At 40.1% G+C, this 21,221-nt stretch overlaps 3 protein-coding genes across 7 annotated transcripts in view; 2 read left to right on the forward strand and 1 right to left on the reverse strand.

The window, feature by feature from the left end:
• Nucleotides 1–2,896, forward strand: part of pds5a (PDS5 cohesin associated factor A) — a 31,165-nt gene extending 28,269 nt beyond the window's left edge. For all 3 annotated transcript variants that reach the window (XM_085276910.1, XM_085276913.1, XM_085276911.1), the window contains exon 33: nucleotides 807–2,896. In XM_085276910.1, coding sequence (XP_085133036.1) covers nucleotides 807–810 — 4 coding nt within the window. In that variant the 3' untranslated portion in view covers nucleotides 811–2,896. The remainder of the gene's footprint in view (nucleotides 1–806) is intronic.
• On the reverse strand, nucleotides 2,034–9,744 carry ube2kb (ubiquitin-conjugating enzyme E2Kb (UBC1 homolog, yeast)). Of its 2 annotated transcripts, XM_085276917.1 has the most exons (8): nucleotides 9,415–9,744; nucleotides 8,492–8,585; nucleotides 8,341–8,399; nucleotides 6,733–6,815; nucleotides 6,554–6,653; nucleotides 6,238–6,366; nucleotides 4,196–4,276; nucleotides 2,034–3,297 (listed from the first exon to the last, which is right to left on the reverse strand). In XM_085276917.1, the coding sequence occupies exons 1-7, from the start codon at nucleotides 9,475–9,477 to the stop codon at nucleotides 4,202–4,204; spliced, it is 603 nt and encodes a 200-aa protein (XP_085133043.1). In that variant the 5' UTR covers nucleotides 9,478–9,744; the 3' UTR covers nucleotides 2,034–3,297; nucleotides 4,196–4,201. The 2 variants fall into 2 exon arrangements, with proteins under 2 accessions (XP_085133043.1, XP_085133042.1); XM_085276916.1 differs by lacking the exon at nucleotides 2,034–3,297 and having other exon boundaries at nucleotides 3,658–4,276; nucleotides 9,415–9,739.
• On the forward strand, nucleotides 9,148–20,721 carry smim14 (small integral membrane protein 14). Of its 2 annotated transcripts, none has more exons than XM_085276919.1 (5): nucleotides 9,148–9,299; nucleotides 14,520–14,615; nucleotides 15,307–15,355; nucleotides 15,473–15,627; nucleotides 18,394–20,721. In XM_085276919.1, the coding sequence occupies exons 2-5, from the start codon at nucleotides 14,541–14,543 to the stop codon at nucleotides 18,430–18,432; spliced, it is 318 nt and encodes a 105-aa protein (XP_085133045.1). In that variant the 5' UTR covers nucleotides 9,148–9,299; nucleotides 14,520–14,540; the 3' UTR covers nucleotides 18,433–20,721. The 2 variants fall into 2 exon arrangements, with proteins under 2 accessions (XP_085133045.1, XP_085133044.1); XM_085276918.1 differs by lacking the exon at nucleotides 9,148–9,299 and adding an exon at nucleotides 11,548–11,707.
• The last annotated feature ends 500 nt before the right edge of the window (nucleotides 20,722–21,221 follow it).

Consider the following 21,221-nt stretch of genomic DNA (forward strand, 5'->3'; position numbering starts at 1 on the left):
TACTCATACCATGGACCATACCATGTTGAATCCCTTGAATCACCTCTCTTCCACTTTTTGATGCTCACTTTAAACCTTAGCAGGTTGTGGTGACCATGTCTGCATTCCCTAAATGGACTGAGTTGCTAACAAGTGATTGACTGATAAGAGATTTGAGTTTATGAGAAACTGAGCATGTGTACCTAGCAAAATGAACGGCAACTTTATACTTAAAATGTCCATTTGCAGCCCTTTTCCACCAATACCTACTTGGCTTAAGTCTATCTCCCTCGGTTTTGGTCATTTTCCATTATCTGAAAGTCCTGTGACATAATTTGTGTGTGACATGAACACAACAATGGAGGATGTGGAAGTGATGGTATACCTGTTTTTGTTTTTGTTGGTTTATGGGGTTCTTTGTGTAGCTATATCCCTCATCACTGGCTTTCAAAATGGCAGTTTTGATTTTTGCAAAGGAGTCACTAATGTGACGCCACTGTACAGTCTGTCGGTGCAGAGAGTGCCTACTCTGATGTAGGAGCTTTAAAAACCCTCCTCTGGGGTAATGAAAATATTCCTGTGGTCTGAAAGTGATTACTGTTCCTACAGGTTTTAGGGGCAACCTGCATTACAAAGTGATCACTACTGAGATGTTGCTCAGAATTGACCTTTTAGTTTTTACAGATGTTTGTACAAGTTGATGAACTCTTGGGGAGATCCCTGATTTAAAGGAACAACCTAAATATTATCTAAGGATTTGTGTACATGTTACGTTGATGATGATGATGATGATTGCGCCGACACTGACTCAAAACTTCGTCTTTCAGGTAAAGAGGAAACCACTGAAGGTGAAACCAAGACTGTAGAGACTGGGCCAGACTCTTCCTTATATCCTCCCAACCCTGCGTACAAGCTCCTCTGACTCTTACAGCTTTCCTGGATACATTATGGACCTTTCTTAAAACACACACACAGGCACACACACAAACACACACACACTCTAGAAGGTTTTACCTTGTAGTCATGATTTGAAGCTCATTGTATGTAGGTCTTACTCAGAATCATGTTATTTTTTTCCTTTGTGTTTGTTGCTCTTTGCTTCTTTTGTGGAGCCATTTTTAAGAAAAAACAGGATGGATATTTTACAGCCGATTTAATCTGGTTATGATTGTTGCTTATTAAATCCCCTGGGAAAATCCTACTGTACGTCTCTTGACCTCTTCCTCTTTGTGTCTGAGTTGCACAGTATTTTTTTTTTTATTATATTTTTTTTCTCATCGGTTTTTTACACAGTTATATTTTGTAAATATGCCTGTGTAACTTTCCACTGAAAACTTTTTGAATATCTAAGTGAAAACCGTTAAAATCTTTGCAGCAGTTGGCTTAAATATGGGAACACCTGATGCGTTTAACAGACGTACCGGCACCAAAATTTTATACACTTTGGTAAGTTTAGGTTTCTAACTTTGGTATGTTTAGGTGCTTTTGCTTGTTTATAGCATCACAAGGCCAGTTAGAAACTTGCAGGTGCTTCTCAAGTGACAGTAATGCTTTTAAAGGCCTTTTGATTTATTTCCAGTGCGTGTAAATGGACAAAATTAAGCGGTCAAGCATTTCTGGATACTGTGCTCCCAGCTCTGCTCGCTGCCTCGTGCCCTGGACATGTCAGAGGCTCTGAAAATGAGCTGGGTTTTAATGACTTTTGTTTTCTTTTTTCTTTTTTTTACTTCTGAAGTACGTCACTTTGGATTGCATAAATGATATATAACTATCCAAGTATGTGTTCAGGTTTTTGTTCATCTTTTATGATTGAATATTTTTTGTACTTTTGTCAGTTTTCTGTTGGGTTATTCCTGATTTTTAAGCATCGAGTGAGTGGATGCCATGTGGGTTGTGTTGATGACGGGGACTAAATATGCCTATACTCATGATCATATTTAATTTTTTCCAAAAAGAAAAAAAAAATAAATGCTTTTAGATGTTATGGTGCAGTGCGTTTGTCTCTATGCCTGTGTTTTGGAAGTGCAGATTTCAAAAACAGGTGATTTTTCCACTTTTTTTTCTTTTCTTTTTTTTATTCAAAGAAACATGACACTGTCACAATAAATAACCATGCTTTTTATACTGCGGATGCTTGCTTCCGAGGACAAGGAAAAAAAAATAAGTCTCAACCCAAATGGAGAAACTGAGATGCAACAGGCCCCTTTTCTATGCTTGTAATCGTGCAATATTGTACATCATGAGGAAGACTGGGGAGGGTGTCCGTTTTTGTCTTTTTCTTAGAAAATATTCGATCCAGCCATCAATGGTGCACTCTAGTGATAAGATGGCTCTTTATTAAGAACCAAACCCAGCTATTTACAAGTAAGGGAGATGGCGTGTGCATTCTGCCTGCCTATGAACTTCCTTTTTTTTCCCCCCATTGTGAGCAAAGACTGCTGCACATTAACTCCATGTTGCAGTGTAATACACTGCTGTGCTGGTAGGGACTGAGCTGGAGGTTAAGCAAAATAATTCCTTTATTAAAAACAGAATGGCCCCTTGTGTGGGGATGCATCTACACCCTTTCTCTAAATGCCAAACATGTTTTTACAGTCCATGTACCTCAAAATCAAAAATATGTGAAAACACTTCCCAGGTCTGCTATTTTACTTCATAGAATAACAGAGGAGTTCCAGCCTCTTTTACTACCTAGAAGACATAGTTCAAAGACGACCTCAGTGAGTGTTTTATTTGGCTGTGTAGTAAAGCATGTTTGGGAATATAGGACATCACCTATATACCTGTATATATGGCCAAAGCCTTTGATTGACTGGATCAGCAATAAAGTGTACAGCGCCGCCTCCTATTGGTTATGTTAATGAGCAGATCCTCAATCTGTGGCCGAGGATGTGCGTATGGTTAAAAAAAAATAAAACAGCACTGCAAACCCAAATCCTTAATGTCACTCATCAGAATCTTCCTCTCAAATGTCTGAAAAAAAATTCCATTCGCTTTCCATCAACGTGTTCGGTAGGGCTTTGGTTCCCTACCAGTGTAACGCCAAACTGGGTGGTGCTTGGTGGCTTTCCCCATCAGAAGTTCCAGGTGTCTGATTATATAGAATGAGTCCTGTGAGATCCAAGAGTGTAGGAGAGGGGTGTTAAACCAAACAAACACCCACTGCATCATCTGGCCAAATCAAAATAAAGGCAACAACATGAAAGGACAAACACGTGCACAAAAAAAAAAAGTTGGACTGTAGATGATAGCAGAAAAAGTGGCTGAGCTGGCTGTTAGCTCCTGTGCCATGAGGGCCAAGATTTTGGCTGTGCCACCCTTTAAAAAAAAAAAAAAATACATTCAGAGGGACTTCTCATGGATCACAAAAGCATGAACACATTTATCTCCTTACAATTGTAAACTAGGCATAGTTTATATTTAAAATCTGTTTTACAATGCCATGTAAGAAAAAAAAAAAAGTACATCCCCACTGTATTTTCAAATTTACACAGATCTATTTACAGATTTTTCTTCTGTGCATGTGTGCAGATGTTGGCAGATGTGTGTGTGTGATTTTGTTCTAAGTCTACATACAGAAAATAAAACCTGTACATCCAAACTTCTGTAGTGGATTGAGGCATCAATGAAAGGTTGTTCAGGAGAAAAAAAACATTACACTGCTCATGCACAGCACTATCCAGTCAAGAAAATTTAATCCAGCAAGACTTTTTTTTTTTCTTTACAGTACTAAAAGTCTGTAGCAGAGAAACACACACGGTCCAACTGGCTGCCGAAGGAATTAAACGGTAATGTAGTGTAGAAGCAGTCAGCAGGCTTTCCTTTCCTTACATTTTACCCTGGAAAATCCACCTGATTACAGCAGCTGTTCAATCCTTTACAACTTTAAGGAAATTTGTGGGGGGAAAAAATAATGTGTTTAAAGGGCATGGAAGACTGGAGGCATGGGTGGATTTTTTTTTTTTCATTTTTTAAGGGTGGGAGGGCTTAATACTGAAATACACATATTGGGTAGGTGGGAGTAAAGACTCGGCAGGCAACGGGGTGCTGTGCATATTGGCAAATGCAGCGCTACTGGTGTTGACTTAGTAGCAAACAAACTGGTAATAAAAGAAGGCTCAGACTGCCATGGTGGATGGGGTGTTTGTTTTCTGTGTAACAAAAGGCAGTGGTGGAGGAGCTGACACTGTGATGAAGGGTTTTTGGATCCTCACACCTGGCTTCAGTTGCTTAGGAGCAGCTCTGTCGCCGTTTCCACGTCCCAGGATTTTGAAGACAAGGCCGCTATTACTGCATTCTGTATAAAAGGAGGAAGAAAAGTTGAAAAATGATTCTCATCTGAGAATTCGCAGATCTCACAAAGGCTGCAGAGAACAAGAACCACCAACTGCAGCTGGAGTCCATCCACGAGACAAGAAACCCACTGGAGAGAGCTAAATATACTGTTTGTTTGTCTTTAAGTACTGCGGTAATGTAAATGTTTGCATAAGCTTACTGCATAATAATAAATTCAAGAATGCATGCTCACGAACACAAATGAATACTTGTGTGTGTTTTGTGTAATCCATCTTGCAAGGCCAACATTTACAAGGCTCCAGCCATTTTGAGAAAGTTATTTATACACTAGAGACTATTCTGAACTATAAAGTAAAGAAAAAAGATCCACAGACATAAAAAGGAAGGAATCTACATACTATCTACTACAACTACAATCTACTACTTAAAGCCTTAATTCTGGCAGGTAAGAAGGCCATCAGGAGGAAATGGTTGAGCCCCCAACATTAAACCATATGCACTGCTGAAGGACTTTACAGAGTGAAACCCCCCCCCCAAAAAAAAACCTATGAGTTGAGAATTAAGGCCATCAATACCTTTGACAAAAATGTAAATAAACTATGTAAAGATAAGTTATAACCTGATGTTTCCAGCTTATCAGCACTGTATATCATGCCCCATTCATTTCTTACTTCTGCACCTGTAAAACGTTCTGGTTTAAATAAAGACTATTAAAAAATACTAATGATAATAAAATTCTGGCTACCGCCAATGCTATCCAATAGCCTCCTACCAGACACATCTATGCTATCAATTTTAAAATCCTATGTTGCCTTGTTCTCAACTTATCGCATTCACTAGATTTTCAGAAAACTTGACCTCTGACTTTAACATTGAGGTCTCTGAGATTCAAACTTCTCCAAGATTTTTAGGGGACACGCTGCCTCATCCTCGAGTTATCGCATTCACAAATTTAGGTATTCACCTTGTCTGCCCGGCTGCCCCGCAGGGTGATGTCAATATTCCGTCAGCCTTTTACAGCTGAGGGGTAAAAATCATTTTAAAAATTATTACATCACCATCCAACTTCAAATCACCCCCCTCCAAAAAAATTACATTATACACATATATTATTGTGTATAATGACCGTATTGAATATAATGCCAGCAACAAACCAGAACACCAATTAATCTCATGCAGCGGTCGATCCAGTTCACAGGTTACTGTAATGTGTAGGCGATCATTGTGTGCCAGTTGGTTTAAATCTGACCAAAACTGCAGCAAGAGTAGTGATTCTTGTGAATTGTAATCGAACAGATGCATGACAGATGGCTCGTCATGGTATGAGTTTGTCCAGCATTCAGCTGAACAAACTAAAAAGTTGACACGCCGCATCTCACTGTTCATTACCAAATATTTCGTTTTTATCATTGGGTAAAAACATGGCGCCAGAGATGGAACAAGTCTTCAGGGAAGTGAATAGAGGGTGTGGGAGGGTAAAACTTCAAAGAATTTGAGCATTTCATTAGCAGATGAGAAAAGAAAAAGGTAGAAGGGCTCAATCTGAGCAGCTCACGTGTCTTATTAGGAAAGAATGAAGCAACAGCTTTCAAAACAAAAGCACTTCTCTTTGTTTCACAAGCACAAAATGCTGTTGAAAGAAGATGTGATGCAACAGTGATGAGCATCGCTCTTTCTAAATGTCTCTAAAGCATGTTGCTGCCATCAAGCTGAAAATAAGCATGTTTCTTAAAATATGATGTTATTATGTTAAATATAAGCTCAGTTTCCCAGACAGCGATTAAGCCTAGTCTTAGACTAAAAATTATTTTATCATTATTTACTTTTTTAATGGAGAGCTTCAGTGAATTTTTCCCTTGCTCTAAAACAAGGGACGATTAATGTTCGGGAAACTGACTGATAGAGTGTAACTAAATTTTACCTATAAATGTGAGGGCACAACAAAAACAAAGGGGTTCTGACCTTATCGAAGCCCATGGCACAGAGTTTGTCTATTTTACGTGTATAGTCAGGACTGGAGACAGGAGCGCCCGCGTAGACGTGAGACCAAAGCCTCGCAGTCTGTTTGAACATTTCTGGGTTCTGCTTATACTGAGGATTCAGAAATACAGGTCTGTGAGCAACATCACAAAATGAACTAGCAAATATGGCAGATTTTATTTTAGACACAAGTTCACACCAGGTACCGAGACACGTACAGTTACCCAAATATAATTTGGTACTTTAATATCCGATTATAAGCAGACAAAATGCGAGTCGTGCATTAAGTCCTTCCCACCTGGTTTGCTACTACTGCATCCTGTGGATCGTCTGGTTCTGCTGCAGCGAGGAGAGCCTGTAGAGATAACAGCACTGTCCTCAAGGTCATAGCAGCTGCCCTGAGAGAGGGTGAGAGGGCAGGTTAAGTGAATGGAGCACACAGGCACACTGAGAACAGTTCAGATACTTTGCACTTACCACTGGTCTTTTAAAATGTCCAGGCATATTGCTCCGGTCACAGAACTGATATTAGGATGCCAGATCTTAGTGATGAAGCGCACCTAGGACATACAGATGAGGAAGCGTTATCTAGAGAAGAACGTGAGGTGACAGAAAGAAGAAATATTTACAGTTTCTTACAACAGATATGTCAGTATCCAGGCTACACTACAGTAGCTGTCATTTTACCATGTCCTGATGTATTGCAAGCCATTGCGAGGGAAATACTGCAAATTAATGAGCCAGCAGTTATAGTTTATGGCACCACTGCATTTTACATCTAAGTGACAAATTAACTTGATGTATTAAGCATTTAAATTACTGTATAAGCCAAACGCCGGTAGTTTAAACCCGTAAACTGTTACCTAACAGGTTATTTGGTGACATCATTTCAGGGAAAGATTGATTTCTTACCACCCCTGTGTTGAAGGTATGTTTACAAGATTCATTTGGTTACAGGAGGGAGACAATAAATGTTTATTTTCACTATTATCAGTATTAGACTTTCTCTTTTGCTTTTAACATACAAGCTAATAGTGACCAGAAACCTGAAAAGGCTGTTTACAAGTCACGTTATGCTGTTCTCTGTTAGAGCACTAACACAAAAAGGTTTTGTTAATTGAAGCATAATAGCTGAATTTACCTCAAAACTCTGATGCTCATAAGAATTATAAATTGATTCCGGTCAAAGTGCCACATACTCGCTTCTCTTCATTGGCTCACTGTTAAATCCAGAAATGAATATAAAATCCTTCGACTCACATGCAAAATCTTGCATAATCAGGCCCCATGATATCCTAAAGACCTCATATTACTATACACTATACTTCGAATACATATCGTTCTTGGACTGCATACTTGTGGTTCCTAAAGCGTCTAAAAGTAGAATGGGAGGCAGAGGCTTCAGCTTTCACGCCCCTCTTCTGTGAACCAGCTCACATTTTGGATTTGGGAGGCAGACACCATCTTTACTTATAAAATTAGACTTAAAATTGTACATTTTGATAAAGCATATAGTCAGGGCTGGATCAGATAACCCTGAACCCTCCCTTTGTTATGCTGCTACAAGCTCTGACTGCTGCAGGGCTTCCCATGATGCACTGAATGTTTTGCTCATCATTTATCTCCTTACTCTACCTGTTTTTATTCACCACCACTGTATTTAATCATTAAGCTCTGGTTCGCTCTCCTTTAGTTTGCCTTTTGTCCTATTGGTCCCTCTTTTTTCGCTTTCCTCTCACCCCCAACTGGTTGTGGCAGACGGCTGCCCGCTCCCTGAGCCTGGTTCTGCAGGAGATTTCTTGTTGCTATATGGGAGTTTTTCCTTCCCACTGTTGCCAAGTGCTTGCTCACAGGGGATTGATGTTTCTATTATCGTAGAAACATGGGTGCTACATAATTAAAAGTGATTTGAACTGCAGCACTGGGAGCGGTTTTTAGAGTTGGGTACCATGCACAGGGTCACTTAGGCATGAGCAGTGGCAATTAGTGACAACCGATTTTACCAGTTATAACAAAAGTGTACATGTTTTCAAAATAACTGAACAAGGAAGAGAGGCAGAGGATGAAAGGCACTAAAGCAAATACCTTTGGCGGGTTAAAAGGATAGGTTTCTGGGATTTTTATTTCAAGCTGATATCTGCCACCTAGGAAAGAGAGAAAAGCAGACATGCGTTAGTATATCAGACCACATGACGAGTATCACATATCTTGGCCATCGTTTCCAATATTACAGTACCTTCATATGGTGTGTCTGGAGGCCCTGCTATCTCACCCCTCAGCTCTGTGAAGTTCTCGTCCACCAAATCTACTTTAATCTGGTTTTTACTCGTCTGTAGGTTGGAACAAATGCAAAAAAGAAAGAAAGAAAGAAAAAGGAGTTACCCAGCTCATGTCTTCACGTGTTCACATCAAATTGAAAACAAGAAGTCCCTGGCAAGATGGTTGCTAGAAAAGGCACGGCTAGTGTCATTTTGTGTTAACATTAAAAACCAATTTGAGCCCCATTCCCAGAGGAAACACTAGGACAATTCAGGTTAGCACCAAAGTTACAAAACTATAAAACAGCATTAACAGGAGTTGGGCAGGAGGTGATATGACAGCATACACCTTTTAAATAAACGCAGTGTATTCAGACTGTTAACAAACAGCTGATTAACGCCTGATAAGTTTGTTGAACGTTGCAGCAAAACATCACGGCTGCTAATGCTAACTGTGGATACATGTCAAAATAGCGTTAGCAAGCCTTGCTAACTGCCGCTAACTCATTTACTTTGCTAAACAGCTGCGGTTCCCTGCCTGAGGCGCTAACAGGCCACACACTCTAGGTTTACTTGACTTGTGTAATTAAAACAAAGGTGTGCGACGTTGTTTGTTAGGCATTCAGGGCCTGTCAGCTGAGAGAGCCGAATCCCCGGTGTTTCCTGAACACACCCACCTGACATAACAAGGGAGGTTCGCCTGGACGCTGATTTGAAGCTAAAGCTAGCTAAAGTTCTCCTATTTGGGCCTGACCTGCTGCAACAGAGGACCCAAACCTGACTAGGGTAAATCTATTTGGTCACAATAACGGCTGCCGGTAGCGTATATTTTAACAGAGCTGACACAATTTTAAAGAAAGAGCTGAGTAGAAGTGAAAATAAGCCGGTAGCGTTACCGCACCTCTTCGCTTTTGAGAACTTCTTTGAACTCCCGTTTGATCCTTTGGACCGCAATGTTGGCCATGGCTGTGTCTGCTGAGCTGCTGCCGCCGCTGCTGCCTTCAAGCTACACCCGTGGCCCGTCTCCCTGTGTTGTTTGTTTGTTTGTGTGTGTGTGAGGGGGGGGGAGGCCGCCTGTTCGGTGCTTTCCACACTTACGGAGCTCCTTTCACTTTCACCGTGTATAGCGCTTCTTTCCAGCTCAGCGAGAGTTCGCAGTTCGCCTGCCTGCGCTCAGCGTCAGTCCGTCCAGAACATACACACAGAGAGCAGCTGCATGGAGCACACACTAGAACTTTCATTAATGAGCTCTGGTGACAGTCAACCTGGGTTGATGCTCTTTTGTAACTTCCCTTCAGGGCATTTCTGTCATGGTTTCCATCTGATTGTGAGGGATGTTCTTACTGGAATGGGAACTCTTTCTTACTCACATTTTATCTACATGGTGGTCAGTATCTCTATGTATGTATGTGTGTGTGTATGTATGTGTGTGTATATATATATATACACACACACACACACACACACACACATATATATATATATATATATATATATATATATATATATATATATATATATATATATATATATGTGTGTGTGTGTGTGTGTAATGTTCTGCATATATGTTAAAAGCCATATATGCTATTAACAGACACATTGCAGCTTCTGTCACTCCCTAAGTATCTTGTGATAACTGGCGCAGGCAGCTGTCTATGTAGAGTGCACACACTCTTCATCTACAGTTCTTCAGCTTAAACTTAAAACTTTTCAGCTGCATTCACACCTTTGTGGTTTGTAACATGAATGGCATTTCAGTGGCTTTCAACTCTTGGAGGTGCAGAAGAGAGCGGATGGAGGGGGTGGGGGCATGTTATGAGGGGGGATTTGAAGGATGCAAGAGTGAAGGGGAGGTTTATAAGATGATATGATGTATGGTTTGGAGATGTCAAAACTGACAAAAAGACAGAAGGCTGAGCAGGAGGTGACAGAGCTGAAGATTCTCAAGTTTTCCTTGGGATTGACCAGCATGGACAGGAATAGAAATCAGTACATTAGAGGGACAGCTCAGGTTGAGCAGTTTGGAGATAAAGTTGTAGAGACGAGGCTGAGATGGTATGGGCATGTACAGAGGAGGAAAGGAGATATATTGGGCAAAGGATGTTGAAAATGGAGCTGCCAGGCAGTAGGGAAAAGAAGGCCCGCAGAGGAGGTTAATGGATGTAATGGAGGAGGACATGCAGAAGGTTTGTGTGACAGAGATGGATACTAGGGACAGGGTGAGATGGAGGCGGATGATCCATTGTGGCGAACCCTAAAGGGACCAGATGAAAGAAAAGGAGTTGCTTCCATCTCTTACAGATGCATCTTTATAGTCACTAGAATAAACTTTTGTTTCATTCACAGAAGTGAATGTATTCCAGGTTGGTAACAGATGAAAGTAAGGTAAAGAACCTCTCATATTTTTTTTAATATTGATAATAATATTAATAATAACCTCCACATATATTATTATATTCAATGAGGGGGGGGGGGTTAATGGTGTGTGTAACTGAGCTTGTAATGTTTCTAAAACTTGGAAAATACAACAGGTTGGTGCTTCTCTGGCTCTTATTTCTAAGTATTGGTGTCTTATAAGCTTATTTGGGAATGGTGATAGATTAACTTCCACTCCCACAGTGACAAAATAAAACCAATAAGTTATATAATAAATAAATAAATAAAAGCCCAGATTCAAAGTTAAAGTATGTGTTGTGCTGCAGAAAGGTATCTCTTTGTTTTCCTTATTTAAAAGAATAGCATTTATATAGTAGCATAAAAATTAAATACTTTAACTAATGAAAACTTTAAGTAATGAAAAGTATTCAAGTCGAATCCACCACCATGTATTTGATTACACAACTGCACAGATGTTGTAGGTTCATGGGCCTCTGTAAGCTGACAGGCAACTGGACTGTTTGTTTACTATCCAGAAAAAGTGATCGTTGCTTGTTGTGATTGGCTCAAAGGGCCCGCCCATCAGACTTTCAGACCAATAAGCAAGACAGCTGTTTGGCTGAACACAGAGCAGAGCCATCGGGGAGCCGCCCCACTCCCGAGGTCCCGGATGAAGAATAGCCGCTGGCTCACGTGTATTAAACAAAACACAGACGGTGGTTTGATGTGTTTGCAGTTTGATGGTCTCTGTGTAGAGCAGCGGTGCAGCTCGGGCCCCTGAGAGACAGTGATCGTTTTATTAACATCACGCCGCTCCAGTAAGTCGCTGTTTTTTGCTCTCATGTCTTTGTTCAGTTAATAACAATCTAAAGACAAGGGAGTGGGGGTGGGGGGTGGAATGGGTGTGAGTTTCCTCTGGCTTGGCTGGCGGGGTTAGCAAGAAGCTAGTGTAAACGTTAGGCTAAATCACGTAATTTTAAAACTACAGGGAAGTAACCGTAGATGTCTTTAACCTCGTTTTAGCTGACTTCCGCAAAAGTGCAGGCAGTCACCCGTGGATCATACTGCAACCTTTGTATGTCTGATGTTAAACCTCCTGCAGTCTTAATCGGAAAGCCGCGCAGTGACAGATTACGGTCTTCGGCTTTAGCTGTGTTGATTCAGGTTGTTTGTGGTGTTGTTGCACTACGTTGCTTCACATATTTGTGTTGTTTAGTTTACTGTCATTGACGACAGTGGGGTGGAGGAAAAAAGCTAGCTATAAGCCAATAGAAATTTAACAGCACCACCAAATGAAACCTTTAGAATGCCCATAAAGTTCACCCAACAGCCCTCTAGTTTATTACACAATCTTTCGCTGAAGGCTGTGAGGTTTAGCCAGGTGTGCATCACTGGCCGCTGGGTGTAGTCAGTCTTAGGTAAACATGTTTGGCTTTTTATTTTTTTTATTTTGTTTCTTTGTGGTGTAGACAGATAATTCGGATGTCTATTGTGTGCTGGTGGATGCATGGCAAGAAACATGAAAATAAAATAAGTGGTTGAAAATATCCTAATCACTGTATATATGTTGGCCGCTGTTTTGTTTTTTTTGTTTTGTTTTTAAATGATAACAAGATATAATCTTGAAAGAAATGTCAGCCAGTAAAATCAGCCAATCCCATCACAGGTATTCAGTGCATTTAGGCGTGCAGATAAGGTCGAGAAGAACTCCTGAGGTTCATAGTTTGTAAAAGAATGTGGAAGAAAGGGGATTTAAGTGACTTTAAACACAGCGTGAAAGTTGGTGCCAGATGGGCTGTGTTTCAGTAACTGCTGGGTCCTATTCCAGGATGAGGTCTAATTTAAATGGTAAATGGCCTGTATGTATTTCTGTTCGCTTTTACTAGTCCCTAAGGACCCCAAAGCACTTTACATATCCAGTCATCCACCCATTCACACACTGGTGATGGCAGCTACATTGTAGCCACAGCCACCCTGGGGCGCACCGACAGAGGCGAGGCTGCCGGACACTGGCGCCACCGGGCCCTCTGACCACCACCAGCAGGCAACGGGTGAAGTGTCTTGCCCAAGGACACAACGACCGAGACTGTCTGAGCCGGGGCTCGAACCGGCAACCTTCCGATTACAAGGCGAACTCCCAACTCTTGAGCCACGATCGCCCACAGGGGCTGAGTTTGTTAATCCTGAGTTGAGGGGAAACTCTGGGTTTTCTGTTCCAGAGAGAGCATTAAATTGAACTCTGAGCCAGTGTCCAAGGGGTAACACTGTGTGAACCCAACCTGCTCACTGGCTGGTTTACTTCAACAAACTGAGATTCTATCAGAGCTCATAGCAGCGCAAATCCATTTGCAGAAGCCTCAGTTAGTTTATAGTTTGCAGTTTTTTATACTTAATATGAGCTCTTTTATAATCAACCAATACTCAGTGTAAAGATGTATCCAACAATTACACTGTAGATTTATTATCAGTGCAAAAAATAAACTCTGTGCTCTCTGTTATAACCTCTGTGACTCTGTGGGCAGTAATTGAGCTGCCACATTGAACCTTGAAGCAAATGGGCTACAGCAGCAGAAGACCACACCTGGTGCTACTCATGTTAGAAATAGGAAGGTTACCGTTCACATGGGCTCATTAAAATTGACAACAGAAGATTGGAAAAATGTTGTCTGGTCTGACCAGTCTCAATTTGTGCAGTGACATTTAGATGATAGAGTTAGAATTTGGCGTAAACAGCCTGAAAGTATGGATTTTCAGGTTTCATATAAGATGATGGTTCAGCGGCCTGAATTGTTGAGGCTGTTGGTAATGTAATGGGCCCAACAAAGTACTGGCAAGGTGTACCCAAGAAAGTGGAAATGAATGTATTTCAGTATCGTTATGAGCTTTAGAAGTTCATCTGGGGTTTGTTATGGGTTTGATAACCACGATTAGACACCTGTAGCAGACATCTGTGTGTTTGTGGTTGTTTTGTTTTTGGGGGGGTGTTTTTTGAACCATTGTCAGTGTGTGTTTCACCTCCATCATTGTCAGCATTAACCAGCTTGATCTTACTCCATCAATGCTTTATCCAAGCCAGAAATAGCTCATCTTCCGTTGTCACTCATAATGACAGCAATCATCCAAGTTCTTGCTAGTATGAGCCACTTTATTAGCAGGTTCTAAGCTCATAGTTGGACTGCTAGTTTGTGTCATATGGATTCATCTTTTTTAAAAAAGTATGTTCATACAAAACATGCTAATACACTGAGAGTGCAGAAATCAGCTCTGAATGATCCAACATGGTGTTTCATAAAGGGCTTCATAGAGTGATAAAGGTGAAGGCTATTTTAAATAGAGGCTCAACATTCCACAGTTAAAGTTTATTTTCTCTTTCAAGGTTACTGCGATGAAACTGTGAGATTGGCGGAATATGGGGATTTGTTGGTATTCCCAGCAAAAGCTAGAAAACCGAAATTAACTTTTCACTGTTGCTGACATGCAGCAAAACGAAACGCCAGCACTCTATGCAGAGTCTCCTTACCTGAACAGTCTCCTCCCCCTAATCAGTGTGCGCTTGTAGAACAAGAGGGAGTGTTAGGTTTCTTTCAGTTGTTCATGTACGTCCTAGTTACATGCTGTACTTCTCTTCAGGTGGATACTGTCTGGTGAGGAATGGCGGAGGGAGGCTTTGACCCTTGTGAGTGCATCTGCACGCAGGAGTACGCAATGAGGCGCCTCATCAATTTGGTAAGCGACACAGCTTGGAGGTTTTCTAAATCGCCTCTAATTTAAGTTGAAGAGACGGCGTGTAGACATGTCAAAATATTCAAAGTATGTGGTGTGAAGTGATAACATCATCAGCTGAAGTTTAAAAGGAAACGAAGATCAACTTGCAAGTAAATTCAAGCCTTAAAGAGATGTGGGGAGAAGGAAATGCAAAGCTACATCCTGGTTCCTGCTCAGTGTTTGTCTTGACAGCCTGTCTGCTCTGCCATGCAAAGACAGTTTTATTGCCCTCAGGCTTGTATTGTGCTTGGAAATATACTTTGGCTCTTCTTATTTCAAAATATAACATTTGTTGTTGTGAGTTTCCCAGTTTCATGAAGGACACAGTTCATAGTTACTGTATGGCAGCTTACAGTTGACCTAATTTACATTTGGTGCACAGGTGTAGCCTACGTGGCAGAGAGCTGGATACACACTGGGCCATCTGATTTGCTTACAGTGTTAAAGGATGTTGTTCAGATGTCTAAATAATTCTTCGTCATAGCTATAGTGTTTATCTCAGGAACCAGGTAGAGCTCAGATGGTGGCTTTGTAACACTACTCACCACAATATCTCTGCTGGTTAATGAATCAAAGTTAGTAGGCAGTGTCATTTCCTCCCAGTTTGAGGGCAAAGAGTAAATCATTTTGTTCTTCTGTAATTTTCTTCCAGCTGAGGCAATCTCAGTCCTACTGCACAGACACAGAGTGCCCTCAGGAACGTATGTATGAACTTCTCTCAGTGTAGCTCACATTTTGTAAGTGTTTGAACGCACGATAGGACTCAAATGTGTGTCTGAATAAGAAGTATTTTATTTTATTTTATTGTTTTTCTTCAGTGCCAGGTCCCAGTGGGTCAGTGGGCGGGGGAGGTGACCTGACCCTCCCCATGGTTCTGATGGGATGGGCGGTGTTAGCCCTGGTCCTGTTTTTGCTGCGCCCATCCAGTCTCAGGGGAACCCATCATTCTGGCAAGCCCAGTGGACCCCGCAACGTGAGTGCAGATCACACTCATTTTACATAACAAATATATCTGAAATGCAAAGACGTACAGTAATGTGCAAAAGTCTTGAACAGCCACTCATTTCTTTATATTTGCTAGGAAAATTAGAAAGGTGCAGCAGGTGCAGGACAAGACTTTGAGATGATGTTCATCTGCCGGAGACGTGTTTTTAGGCCTGACACTTCCTGACATGTTATCTTTTGCATTTTGTATAGATTCAACTAAAGAAATGGGGAAAATGTTTTTGCAAAAGACAAAGTGACAAAGGTCTTTGCTAGGTTACCTGTTATGTGTATGCACAAAACTAGTTAATGCCTTGCATTAACTACCTGCAAAGTCTGGCTTTTTGAAAACAAAATATAAAGACATGAGGTGTGGCTCAAGACTTTTGCACAGTACTGGAGTTTGTTTGTTTTTTTCCCTTTTGCCTCCACCTGAACAGTCCAGATACCACGTGCACATTAAATAAAAAGGAAGGTGTTTTATCAGGGAAACATATTTCCTTGAATCTAATAATGCAACGTTTGATTGCTATGAATGAAAGAGAGCTATTATCACAGATGATTAAATAGAAAAGCCAATTTGGTTGTTAATACACTGTATTCTGCTTCAGGAAATTCGTGGTAAAAATATTACTGAAAAAGGTTTTACATCTGGTGTGTACTGCAGAGTTAGTAGGGCTAACAGCTGCTGCATGAACTTATGTTTAAAAAAAACATAGACCAGTGTTTATGTAGCAATCAGCCTAAAAACACAGGACCTTTAGTCATTGCGATAAGAGACTTGGGAAAGCACGGAGGAAAATCTGCGTCATCTGAAATAAAAAAAGGTTTTGTTGTAATGAGGTCAGGGGATTAGACAAACCTGATACCTCTCTGACAAGGCACATGTCTTTTATAACAAAAGGCTGCAACATAAAACCAACCAAAATCTCAGAGTAAAACTAACATAAAGTCGCTTCCAAACAAGTTTTTCTGCCACTAAACATTTGATTTTTGAATTTCTCTCTGCCTGCTTTCCTGTCCTTTTCACTTCTGTCAATAAACATTACTAATAGTAATAATAAATGTAATTCTTGGGAATGTTGTTGTCATAGCTCTGTTGATTTTTATAACTGTGTGTATTATTTGAGTTTTAGACAAGTAACATTATTTCCCAATGCAAAAAACGCAGTTGCTGTATTTCAAAGCGGATAGGTTAATATTTGCAAAGATGACTAATTCTCTCCCTGAATAGAAACCAGGAACCTAATATTTATTCTGTGATGTCCTTCACAGACCAAACTGGAGCTTTATTTTAAGGACAACATATTATGACATTGTGGTTATTATGGTTTTGGGGGGTTCTCCTTCCCTTTTATGTGTATGTGACAAAAATCCGCAGAGTTGCAAAGCTCAACTCTAACAGCAAGACTTTCCTATAATCTAATTTTTTATTTTAAAAAGAGGAAAGAATAGCATTTCTGCTATACTTGAGTCTACAAAAAGTGACTATAATGAGCAGCTGCCTCACAAACATTTTTATTTACTATCTATAGCGTCTTGTCCCATCTCTAATGCTAAAATGTCTCAGCAGGTCTGCTAAATCTTCAAAGACTATGTGCTGATTTACAAGACTTGGTGGATTACTTTTGTTCTTGATGCCACTGTCACCATTAGCTTTATATGGCTAATGAGAAACTGCAGAAACTTCAGACCTTATCTTTGAAATACTAGGAGGAGGGTGTGTGTGTCAGTGTGTTTGCATGGTGCCTTTTGTGTTGTGAAGTGTAGCCTCATCATAACCAACTGCTTTATTAGCAATACAGGAAATGTAAATGGTCAGGATCCAATAATGTTTTTTTAATTTTTATGATAGCAGGTTTACTTGTGACATGTGGGCATGTGCAGATCATCATTTCATTTAAAGCTACAGGTACAGAAACGGCTTATTTGAAGTGGGCTAAATTGAGGGGTATGTGGCCATGTCTGTTAGCTGAAACTTCAGCTCCAAACACTGCGAAGTTTTCCCCAAAGGATCGTGGTTCAAACCTTTTGTAAGGGACACTTTTTAAGCCTTTAAAAATCAGTAAAATATTTATAGCCATTTTTGGATTTGACTGGTAATTCCATGCTAGGAGTTTTTAAATCCCAGTGATCTTTGAAAATACATTCACAAAAAGCCACTTACAGCTGCTCCCTTATTTACAAGGATTTGCAACAGGTGCAGGAAAACAAAAAAACAAAATATAGCTAACTCTAAGAGTGGCCAAGTGTGGTACATTCTTAAAAAGAATAAATGCTCTGACAAGCCCAGCAATGCCAAAATACATGAAAGACCACAGATGAAGTAAAATGGATGATGACAGAAACTCTTCCTTGGCTAAGAAAAACAGCTTCACATCATCTAACCAAGTCAAGAGCACTCAAGTAGGTAGACTTGTCATCGTCTACAATGACCTTGGCAAAGATGTCTTCCAGAATGGAAATACAGAGGATTCAAAACTATGTGCAAACCACTGGTTACTCTGAAGGACAAGAAAGTCAGATTAGATTTTTGCAGACAACATCTAAAAGAGTTCTTTGGAAGATTAAACCCAGATTAACTTGTACCAGAATGATGGGAAAGGAAATGCTGCAAGCCTGCACACTATCTGTGAGGCAAAACCAAAAAAAAAGGTTAAAAACATTGTCTTTTTTCATGTATTTATACCCAAAATTATTATTTATTTATTATTTATTTATTTATTTATTTCTGGGTTTGTTTTGTTTTTTGCAGAGTGATGGAAGAGAGCCCCCAGCACCACCTATCGACTAGCAGTGGAGCCAAACAAACAGCAAATGTACACCTCCTCTGACTGGAGTTGCACAGTAGCTGCAACCAGGACAGCACCATCTGTCTTTCTGTCAACATTCCCTCACATATCTTTTTCTTTCTTCTTCTGATGCTGCCACAGACTTGTCTTTGATTTCTTATTACTAGAGTCCAACTGATCAACGAGGCCAGCACAACTATGATATTTAAAGGGGACCTATTATAGCTCATGTCCAGCTCCAAAACTTATTTTACTCAATTACAATGGCATGATTTAGCGTTTGAAATGATCCTTTTTTAGGTTATACTTGTCCTGGTGCAGCTCCTTAGCTGGAGAGGTGTTAGCCCCTCCCTCTTTAAGTCAGCTTCATTCTTATTCGCTGCCATGCGCAGAATTTGAAATGAAGGTGGGTGTAGCTTCTATGCTTACAGTCAGAGCTACAAGCCTGATATCAATTAAGGATTACTGCTCTCACTGACATCACAAAGGAGGAAGAGTAGAAAAAACTGAGCAACTTTGACCGTATTTAGTATGAGCATCCACCCATGTAAAAGCATATATGTGACACACATGGGGAAAATGGTGAAAAGCAAAATATGTTCTCTTAAAAACAGTTGCATTTCTCAATTTAAAAGATTTTATCCAGAGGAATGTGATAATAGCTGAACACAATCACATAAAAAATATAAAACTTGGTACGACACATGGCTTTTCATAGCAGAAGTACACACTCAACTACCAAACAGCTGTGGCTTAAAAATATATATCAGTTGGATTTGCTTAAATGAGCAATCGCAGGCATCAGAGCTGGTCCCTGATCCCAGCTGTGATGCCTGCGGATCTGCAGAGACTCGGATGCAAATCTATGATGAAGGAATGTGTCACATAATCGGGGAAGAAGGGAGGGGGCAGTAGTAAAGAGTTCCTGTTGAATCGTTAATTTGTTTTTCCGGTGCTTGAAATAACAAAGGGTGGAGGGTCCTTCAGTCTCTCTCAAACATTCCACACTTCTTACTTTATGAAGATAAAACTCTATACGGTGCCAGTAACCATGACATTTTGTATCATGTTTTAGTTTCATATTTAACCCTGCAGAATTTTTTTGATAAGGTTATAGTCTCATTACAGTAACACAACATAGGATTCTTAATGCAGTGAGTAAGTCTAGTGTGTTTACATTCAGGCCTTGGTGAGATACTCATCTGACTCAAGCAGGTAGTCGGCTCTGCTATATTGACTGTAAGGCTGTCCCTTTAAATAAGGTGGTGCAGCAGCACGTTTGAAGGACAAAATTGAAGTTGATCTGTAAAATGTGAGCAAAATATTTGATGCACACACCAGAGAAAACTATTATTCACCTCCAGTAATACAGAGATGCTTAGCCTCATTTGACAAAATGAAACTATCTGCAGTTATATCATCGTATGTTAGGATGATTGTGTGTATTATTGTGCTTTAAAAGAAAGTTGTACTAGTACCCAAAATAATACATTATTAGCACTTTTTTGATTCCTTTTGGAGGTCTTGTGTACAGATTAAGCTTTCTAAAAGATGAACGCAATCAAAGTTTCTGCTTCACAACTTCAGTACCACGGTTTGTCAGTGGAAATTAATGAAACGTGCCAATGTGAGTTTTTAGTTTCGAATTATTTGTGTTGAAATGGCAATACTGAGGGGTCCTTTTATGATTTTCACTTTATTTGGGAATGATTTTTCATTTTCCACATTTTAATTGGGAACATTACCGATACTGGAGCCTTACCATAAATAAATATATAGCTCCCTCCTATTGTATTGACCCACACAAAGCAACAAAACCATTGAACCCACATGTTTTCAGAACCATCAGCTGAGTGAGTCTGTTTGTGTTTTGTGAACATCTGTATAGTGTGTGGTTATTAAAGTGTATATGAGCCTTGGGATATATCCCAGGGTGTCTGTGATACCAGAAATTACATGCATTAATCTTAAAATGGAAGAGTATTTGTTGAATGCATGGAGGGAGTTTTAAACACATCTGAATCTGGCTGCTCTTCATTATCAGCGAAAGTCCTCTGAATTATGTTGTACTATGGCTTTCTAGGGTTGTTCTGCGAGGTCACGGGGAAGAGCTGAAAGATTGAAAATGCTGGGTCAATTGTATGGTATCAATGGGGAAGCCATGAGACTATTGAGATGATTGGTGGCATCAAGTAGACCTCAATTTACACTGTTACTGTTTAAGAGTAAAAGGGCTTCAACTATGCACTTTTCCTACAACAAAACAGAAAATAAAAAGACTTATGTCTGAAGCTTGGCTGTGTTTTTGTGTGAAGCTGGCACATTTCCTTCTCATCAGATTTATAATTGATATATGCTTCCAGCCAGAGTAAGAATGTAACACTTACACTTTTAAACATTTGATTATCAGGTGTAGTTGGTGACTCTGAGTATTCAACAAAACCACTGATGGTCTTTCTGTTGTAGCATCAAAGCTACAACAGAATGGCTGAAAAAGAAAAGAATCAAGGTGTTGCAGTGACCCAGTCTAGACCTCAACCTGACTGAAATGCAGTGAAGGGACCTCAAGAGAGCTGTGCATAAACAAATGCCTGTAAAATCTCAGTGACTCAAGCTATACTGTAATAAACAGTGGGCCAAAATTTCTCAACAGTGATATGAGGGACTGATTAAATCATATAGAAAACCACTTCTTCCAGTTACTGCTGCTAAAAGTGATTCTTTAGTTTTTCACAGGACTGCATATTTGTATGTGTTTGTCATCCTTAAAGATTAGGCTCTCTCTAGTTAA

Source organism: Mchenga conophoros, linkage group LG6, assembly GCF_057382185.1.
Source record: "Mchenga conophoros isolate Kocher_MC1m ecotype Shallow Benthic linkage group LG6, M_conophoros_male_GT1.1, whole genome shotgun sequence".
Taxonomy (NCBI): domain Eukaryota; kingdom Metazoa; phylum Chordata; class Actinopteri; order Cichliformes; family Cichlidae; genus Mchenga; species Mchenga conophoros.

Excerpts from the sequence above, each read along its gene's own strand:
- ube2kb (XM_085276917.1), bottom strand. The coding sequence starts at position 9,477 with ATGGCCAACATTGCGGTCCAAAGGATCAAACGGGAGTTCAAAGAAGTT. Across the intron at positions 6,816-8,340 it reads ATCCTTTTAACCCGCCAAAG|GTGCGCTTCATCACTAAGAT; the intron begins GTATTTGCTTTA and ends TGTATGTCCTAG. Across the intron at positions 6,654-6,732 it reads GACATTTTAAAAGACCAGTG|GGCAGCTGCTATGACCTTGA; the intron begins GTAAGTGCAAAG and ends ACCCTCTCTCAG.
- smim14 (XM_085276919.1), top strand. The coding sequence starts at position 14,541 with ATGGCGGAGGGAGGCTTTGACCCTTGTGAGTGCATCTGCACGCAGGAG. Across the intron at positions 14,616-15,306 it reads TGAGGCGCCTCATCAATTTG|CTGAGGCAATCTCAGTCCTA; the intron begins GTAAGCGACACA and ends ATTTTCTTCCAG. Across the intron at positions 15,356-15,472 it reads CACAGAGTGCCCTCAGGAAC|TGCCAGGTCCCAGTGGGTCA; the intron begins GTATGTATGAAC and ends GTTTTTCTTCAG.